Genomic DNA, 9,061 nt, shown 5'->3' with positions numbered 1-9,061 from the left:
GTGCCACATGGCTCAATGTTCTTATCCCTCCAATTCAGCATCTACATGAAACTGCTGGGTGATGTAATCCATTGGCATGGGGGCAGATATCATCTGTACACTGATGATACTCAGCTGAACACCCAAGCGATGATGTCAAAGTTTGTCCCAGTGTCTGGAGAGGCTGTAGGGGTCTGAATGGGGAGGAACAAACTTATGCTCAACCCTAGCAAGACAGAGCAGCTAGGGGTACATAGATCTTCCATCTCTAGTTCTGAATAGGGTTGCACTTACCCAGATGGAAGTGTTGCACAATTTGGGGACATTCCTGGACTCTCAGCTTAAGTTCAAAGATAAGGTGGCAGCTGCTGCAGCCAGGAAAGCCTTTGCACAGATTCCATAGCTGCAGAAGACTTCAAAAAGTAAGCTCTGGGTTCTGGATTCCCTATTATGGGAATGGATTATTATTCAGATTAAAGTAAAGTAACGTTTACAACTATCTGCTTAGTTCTCTCAGATTTTCTTGAAAGCATGAGATAAACATAAACTTAGTAAAAGAAAAATGATAAGAAAAATGATTTGCTCTGGATATTTTGAGTTTCTGAACCATTGTATTTTTATCTGCTTTAGCAATACATGGACAGATGGATATTGGTTGCTTGCAAATTCTTTCACTAGAATTTGAATGAAACTGAATACAAAAGTATACCAAGACCATCTAGCGTCCTAAATCGGCAATTACCCAATGTTGTGTCTGACATTTCTGGAGTTTGCCTTTTTAATTAATCTTCTTTACATTTCTGTAATATACCTTCTTGAAGTAACAACTCATCACCCTTTTGAAGAGTGGTTTTTCTCTTTGAAGCCATATTATTAAAATTGGGTTATGATTCACATACGTTGTTGGGAGAATTTCTACTTCTTTGTTGGATGGTGTAAGAGTTCTTTACAGAGACATATCAGTTCTGTAATGTTTGGTGTCTTGCTGAAAAAAAAAGTGTAATTCCTTACTTCTGAGTTTTGTAGTCTCCAGGAATCTGTCAAAGCCAATATATCCATGTACTGAAAGACTTTTTTTCAGGAGCTTTCCTCCTTTTTTCTCTTGAGATGATTTGTCAAGATTCAGGTCTAACACTCTATTCATGTTTCCAGCAATTCATATTTGCTAATTCCAATTCCAATTCCAATTTCTCTTTTCTTATACAGGTAAGTCCTTCCTTAATGACTGCTGTGTTTAGCCACCTTTCAAAGTTATGACAATGCTGAAAAAAATAACTTTACAACTGGTCCTTTCACTTATGACCGTTGCAGCATCCCCGTGGTCATGTGATTGAGATTCAGGCGCTTCACAACTGGTGGGTGTTTATAATGGTTACAGTGTCCTGTGGTTACATGAACACCATTTGCAAGCTTCGCAGCCGGCTTCTGACAAGCAGAGTCAATGGAGAAGCTGGCAGTAAAATCGCAACTTGTGGTCACATGATCTCTCACTTAACGACCATGGCAGAAGTGAGGTTATAACTCTATCGCAGTCATGCAATGTCTCGCTTAATGACCATGCTGCTTGGCACCAGAATTGCCGGTCCTAATTGTGATTGTTAAGCGAGAACTATTAAGCTAAATCCTTCTTAGTTTTGATCCTGCATTTTGTACAATATGTATGCAGATCACAAATATAGTATCATAATTGTTGATTGTAAATTACATTAAAAATAGTTAAGAGAAATTACACCATCACTTTCTGCATTTCTAATACGAGTTGTGAGATAACGAAACAGCCATGGGAAAAAGGAAGATGTCTATTAGTGCTAGTAGACATCCTAAGAGCTCCAAATACCTCCCTGCAGCTACAAAAGGCCATGCATCTGAGTTGCTGGTATGTCCCACCCAGCTAAGTGCTATGTGTGGGAATGTGCCATGCTTCAGAGAGTTGGGTGGAAGTTTGTTTACATATGAGGGGATTCACAACTGAAAAAGACTACAGAACAATCTGGAGGTTGAGTCATGGCAACTGGACATCTTTTCCTTTGGTTTGATACATTTGGTTTGATAATTCCACTTGGATGACTGAGAATCTTCATCAACATTCTGCAGAACAATATTTGAAAAAGTCAGTTCCTCACCTTTTTGGGTGGTTAAGTGATTGCATTTTTACCACAGACTATGAAGCACAGATTGGAAGAAAATCTATCTTCATATGAAGCTGAACCCTTTCAAATATAGTGGCACAACACACTAAACTATAGGTCTCCGAGACTGGATCTGCCTGTCTGGTAAGAGCTGGGAGAGATTCCCTGCTGGGTGTCTTATCTCCAAGAGTTGCATCTAGGGGTCCCACTGGAGGGCTTCCTCACTGGTAGCCCCCCTCTTATACAACCACTTGTATTCATATATAAGAATTATCTTCTCCCTAATCAATTTCTGTAAAGGAGTAAAAGCTGGACTCTTCAAGAAAGCATTTGGTGGATAAGGTAGTCCTCAACTTACAATCATTCATTTAATGTCTGAAGTTACAAGAGCACTGAAAAAAGTGGCTTACAACCAGTCCTCACACTTACGTCTGTCGCAGCATTCCTGCAATCACGTGATCAAAATTTGGGTGCTTGGCAACCGAAATGTATTTACAATGGTTGGAATGTCCTGGGGTTATGTGATTGCCATTTGTGACCTTCCCAGGGGGCTTCCAATAAGCAAAGACAATGGGGGAAGCTGGATTCACTTAACGACATGATTCACTTAACAACTGTGATGATTCGCTTAACAATCGTGGCAAAAAAGGTCATAAAATTGGGCATGACTCTCTTAATGACCACATTGTTTAGTAACAGAAGTTTCAATCCCAATTGTGGTTGTTAGATTTTGGTATCTACCACTGTTGGTCAGTGCCAGTACATTATTACTGTTCTACGTAATAATGTGCTACGTTTAATCTTCTATTTATTTTGTGTATACTGCTCTGGGCCATTGAGAGTAGAGCAGCATAGAAAGGTTCGTAATAACAAAATTAACTAGGCAAACACATTTTAGCCCCAGTATGCTAACCCAACTGTCTGGTGGATGTTATCAATTACATTACATTACTTAACAGACTAGTTGAGAGTCGGGTGGCATACAAGTTTAAATTATTATTATGGTTGTATGCACAGTCAGCCAGATGTTTAGACTGGATTTGGCATAATAATAATAATAATAACAACAACAACAACAACAACAAATGCAGAAAATTGAGTTGAGTAAGGTGTGATCAAGATTAAATTTTAACAGTTTCTGGCCACATAAAGAAAGAAGACTCCTGGGAATGCATTGTGAATTTAAGGCTAAGGTTAGCTCTCATATAGATGACAGTATAGATGGATCTATTTATTTATCTACATATCTACCTACGTATACACATATGCGCAGAAGGCTCAGTCAAGGAAAAAATATCCATACCCAGTTATTAAAATCCATTTATTAATACCCAGTTATTAAAATTTCCTCATGCTTTCCAGATTTAATACAAGGCCCCAAAGATCATTCCAGAAGGGGCTTCCATTTTTAAAAAAAGCTACTCAACTTTCAAAAAGGCAGCTTGTTTTCCACTAGAGTAACTGTTACACTCCAACATGAAAGCAGAAGGGAGAGGAGAGCATTCTAAAGGCCGAGATGCTGGGAGGCCAGCAGAGCTCTGGGAAAGCAAAAGAAAGTAACTCCCTAGAAAGAATGTTCATCCAATATTGTCTCTTTGTTGTTTCAAAGCCCCATTGTCTTTGTAGTCCTGCCCCGCTACCTTATAGCTATACCTTAATGGCCTCACTGACCTTACTAGGTGCACAATGTGCTATATCCAGTCAGATACTTTGCTGTTGTACCCAGTTATGCATATACTTTAACTTCTAGACGCATACATCTATAGAGGGATTGTAAGCCCTTCCCTCTTTAGGCCCGTCTTGGCTTTCAACACTGTCAATACAGCAGTTGTGCTTCAAGGTAATTACATGTCTTAGTCTTTAGTTCAAATGTACCCCTAGGAACATTTTACAGTATTCATATTGCTAATCAGGGATTGATTTTTAATGTAGCCATGAATGAAAGGGATGAAGTATCAGCAATATTATTGCCATACCACAGCTTACTTCTAAGCCCAAACTTACAGGAAATGGTTTTTAACTTGTCTTGAGAACAGCTGTCCCTGCTTAGGTTTCTACTTTTCCACATGAGAAGCAACGTATTTTCTAGATTATTCAAAATTAGTTATTAGAATTTATTCTGAAAATAATGAATATCACAAACAGGAAAGTGCAGGTTTACCTAGGGGCGAGGGGATTTGCACTCCTAAATAAGCCTGTACAGTTTGCGGGGCAGACAGGAGTACAGAGTTATATTATTCTATTCTATTCTAAGTTGAAAAACACCACAGGAAGTATTGGAAAAAGGTTATTTGAGAACCTTCATTTCAAAATCTTTAAAAATTCTGATGTTTTTAAAATACAAAACAGCTTGTACTGTTTCCACAATCTGTATTTCTTAGTTATATTGACCCTTGTTCATAGGGTCATTCCTAATCACAATGATGTTGCAGTAACAAAATGTGTGTCATGTCTTCATGATGCAACCACTGTGCTTTTGTACTTTTGTCACAATGTCACATACTAGAGGTGACTAAGAGGTGTTTGTGTTATGATGTCATAACCTATGGCCATGATAGGTTGATCCCACAGAGCTATTTAGTTTTCTTTCTCACTAATTAGGGTCTGTGATGCCTTATGGTGGAGTCTGGCATAGCATTGCTGTTTTACCATGTGTCCAGATGAACTTTCAACATTTGTTAGCTTTCTCAAAATAAATTAATTGCGAAGCTCCAGATCTTGTGGATTTTCTTTGGTTTAGCAGACAAAAATTGAGGGAAGAAGAGCCTGATGGCAAACCTTCCAGTTGGCCTTGCAGCCAAACAGAATGATATACTGAATTTCATGTTATCTGAGTGTTTTTCATGCCATACTATACTTAAGAATTTCACTTATGTAACATAAACCACCAGGAATTCCTAAAGCACTCAGCTCTATATAATTTATTATAAGTTATTAATAGTGGAATCTGCAGATTCCAAGTTGGGAGTATATTGTTCAATAGTCCCCATTTCTTAATTAAGTTGACTCTGCTGTGACTAATAGGTTTTCTCCAGGAGAGATCAGGGATCATTGGAGCAAATGTTTTGTTTCCTACAAGCAAGGACTTGTGACATATACTGTGGCATGCAGTCTGATGTAGCACTGTGATTTTCTTTAGTTTAGCTGTTTATTCATATGGACAAGGATGTGCAGGTTGGGGCAGAAGTGAGTTTCACCGTCTCAATATTTGTTTTTCAACATTTTACATCTTACTTTATCAAATTCAAATGGAGAAAAAGTGCAGAAAACAAATTAACATTGGGACTCCATTTACCTTACTCTGAAATATTATGTGTCCAGTTTCTGCTGTACAATTACTATACTGGGTAGAATTTGGAAGAGGTGTATGACTTGTATAGATGCATCAGGTAAATTTTTATTAGGGGTGACTATATAAAGTGATTGAAGAAATTGTACCACTTGAATGTCTGCCAGGACACATCCCTTCCCAGCCCAAGACTGACCTGAAAGACCATTGGAAACTGAGGGTGCAAGGAACTGACTTGGAAATCCATCATGTGAGACTGAACAAAGAGATACTTCTTGATTTTACATTCCAGTTCCTGGGGTTTAATCTTGGAATAATCTTCTATTCTAATTTTAAACTTAAGATTGTGGGACTTGAAACAAAACACTGCAGTATGGGGCACTCTTCTGTTTAGTGTGCCAGTCAACCACACCCGCTTTCAGAGTAGTTCATCCCACTTTTTCACTACTCCCACAATATTTTAGAATCTCCTCCAAAAGATACTCATTCGCACCAAATCATTTTTTCAAAAAATGAAATTGCATTCATCTGGGGTTTATGTGCAATTGTTTCTAAACAAAGGTGCTGGAGCAAAAAAAAAATTAGGTGTTCTTCCTCTTGATGTAGTGGTTTTGATTAAGATCATTCCAACTTGTGCACTTATCTTAGATTATGTGGAAGTGTGGGTGCATAATGCATATAATGTGTGCACAGATTTTCTAGCATTTTCCCAGCATTTCTAGTTATTATATGCTTTTTTCCTCCCTTGAAATATTTCTGCAATTCTTGAGGCTCTCTCCAAGTTTCTGATAACTACCTTTTGTATGTGAATGGTGCCATTTTGGTACACATGAACTGGCATTCAGAAGGAGTTTTGCTCTTTTAAAATATGATACTGGAGGCAGGCAGATTCTAACCAGGAGTCAGACTGCCAGATGTCTTTAACTTCCTTGAGGCTAAGGGATGCTCACCTCACTGGGACTATGTATTTATTAAATAAATAAAAATGAAGCAGAGTGAATAAAAAACACAGACAGTCCATTTCTGTTGCACATCCAAAAATATTATATTGCTGAAATAGATTTCTTTATTTCTGAAACTTTCTAGATCAGCAGAATGCAAGTTGTAGTCAAGTATTCAAATCATCCTCTGTAGTAAGAAAGCATTTATTAGTGCAATTGAATGTTTTGTGAAAGTTTTATCAAAAATGTAATATTTCCATGAAAATGTATTCATTTTCATCATATACAATTGTTAATAAAACACTACAAGTGTATTCTCTGTAATAAAGTTTTGAAATCTGATTATTTAAGAGATCATTGCAACTTTTAAATGCAATGCAATTTACACACTTCTTATAAATAGAACATTGTGATATTAACTTAACAAGGAGATGAGAGAACAAACTCATGACTATTCAAAGGTATGGCAATTTCAATAAAAGCTTTAGTGCATACTATCATAAATTCACAATGTTTTATTGTATATCATACTTCTGATCCATTTAGTCTTCATCTAAATCCAATCTCTGCTTTCTGTTCCTTCTCTCCCACTGCTCCTGTACACAACCCTGCATGATTGACTGTATCATTTAAATGACTGTTTCACTTTGAAGATTGACTGGAACTTTCATTAATTATTTGAGCAACTCAACAGAGATCTGCATAAAGTTGATCTTTTCTGTGCACAGATAGACCTAATTGGATTTGGGCATATGCTTAAAATATATTCTGACCAAGTAACTGATCATTAAAAGAAAAAAAATGGTACATACATAAAAAATTCTTCAACACTCTATGTTTCAAGCAAATGCAAAAACATGTAAGTGCAAAAAAAAATATGGTTTCTTGGAAAGGCTATGAAAGAAAAATATGAAGTAGGTAATAATTTGTAAATCTGCAAGAGGGTCAAAAATGCCTTTCTAAAGAGAGGGGAAGGCAAATAAGGCAAGGAACACTAATAATAATAAAAAAGCTCTAAATACTTCATTCTGACCAAACATTCAGAAGTCACATTTTGACTTCCCAAGAGGGACACTTCAGGTACTTTGTGCATGTATTTTAAAACTTTAAGTAAGAATACTGCAATGATAACTTGGTAATACTGCTTCTTGTTTAAGCAGACAACTAAGTGCAATATATTTAGTGACAACGATAAGGACAGAAGAATAACAAAGAGCACTGTGTTATAGCACTCCTAAAGTTATATTTACCCAGCCAGCTGGGTAGGAGATCTGAGCTATTTCTTGAATGTGATTCAGATTGACCTGACATCAATAACAGCCATCTCTCCAGTTGCCATCCCGTAGAGTAGTAAATGAAGAAAGAGGTTTCGGTGGCTGGAGAAAACTGTTTTAAAAAAGAAACAAGGTTAGCATAAAATAAGGCAAAATTCCATGAACAACTAAGCACACAAGTTCCAGCTGATGGCCCTCACAGATGAAATCTCACAGCATGACCCACATGATCCTAGCACCATTGAAAGAAAGATTTGGAGGAGAATACAGTGCACACATCTTTTTAATTTAAAAGACCTTCTAATGTCTTTTCAAACATATGACAAGTCAGTCTTCTTATCCTTTGCTCAGATCTGTCCAGTATCACAAGAAGCTTCAAATGTTTACTGAATAGAGAAACTATGCCAGGAGTTCTGTGCTAGGAGTGGTGTCCGATCTTGCACTGAACAGAAGGTGGTCTAGGGGAATTCCCAGGTCCCTTTCTAAAATTCTATTACATTGTTTTTTGAGTATTTTCCTAATTTGACTGCAGGATTCTTTCAATCCTTTGCTGACATTTTCCTCCCCACTTCATTCTACTATGTGACTCTTTTCATATAATTGGTCCAGCAAGGATCATGTTTTTTGAAGTAGAGGTCTTTGGAAATTAGAATTCTTCAGTAATACAATTTATAACAAAAGCAACCTTGCAAAAAGCTTGTCTTCTCCTGAAGATCACTCCTTTCTATTTTAAAATGAAATGGCCAAATGCCCAACAGGAACTGCAGGAAAGTATAGATCAGGCCTGCACAACATACAGCCCCCCAAGCACCCTTGTGTGGGCCACAGGCATTTTTAAAAAACTCATGTTGCCACTGCCAGGAAGAGTCCACCACTGTCACCCCGAAAGACATGCTGCCAAGTGCCTCCAAATCTCACTGACACCACCAGCTCTGGTGCTGCCTCCACTCTGCTAGCTGCTGAACAGCTGATTGGCACACCAAGTATCCCTTTGCAGCCCGCAATTATTTTTAATTTTAATGTGGCCCTTTCCCTTCTACGGGCTGTGAATACCTGGTCTAAACCATACTGCAGAATATAGCTATGGGTTCACAAATCTAACCAGAACACACCCTAGTAACTAAAATCTTAGGCTTGTGGTGATATCTTTCTCATGGGTAACATATTCCTAAATCATGTAGTATCCAAGCTGTTGGATCTAAATGTAGTCCTCTGTGGTATATAATGAATGTCAGATAGCAACTTCTCACTGAAGTATTTTCCATTCCTCAAATGATGTTATCCAAGCCAACTGGAAAATGGGTCATGCTGGACAGATAGGATTAGAAGCAAGCACTGAGACATGCTTTATCAAAAATACTTTCCTGACTTTTAGCTTACTCCTTTGCTCTGCATCCAAATTTGTCTTTGGCCCTGACTACTAGCTGGTTCCACAGGTCCTCACCAATG

General features: G+C 37.7%; 1 protein-coding gene across 2 annotated transcripts in view; it reads right to left on the bottom strand.

Annotated features, from left to right (window-relative positions):
* Positions 1-7,539: 7,539 nt before the first annotated feature.
* SLAIN1 (SLAIN family member 1) overlaps positions 7,540-9,061 on the bottom strand; it is a 69,195-nt gene continuing 67,673 nt past the window's right edge. For both annotated transcript variants that reach the window (XM_088136620.1, XM_088136621.1), the window contains one exon: positions 7,540-7,724. In XM_088136620.1, coding sequence (XP_087992746.1) covers positions 7,649-7,724 — 76 coding nt within the window. In that variant the 3' untranslated portion in view covers positions 7,540-7,648. The remainder of the gene's footprint in view (positions 7,725-9,061) is intronic.

The sequence above is a fragment of the Python bivittatus genome, unplaced genomic scaffold, assembly GCF_059951505.1.
Source record: "Python bivittatus isolate LINGU-HERP-01145 unplaced genomic scaffold, Pbiv_v1 ctg000060_np1212, whole genome shotgun sequence".
Classification (NCBI taxonomy): Eukaryota; Metazoa; Chordata; class Lepidosauria; order Squamata; family Pythonidae; genus Python; species Python bivittatus.
The sequence above is the reverse complement of the archived record's forward strand: the minus strand, read 5'-3'. Positions and strand labels throughout refer to the sequence as shown.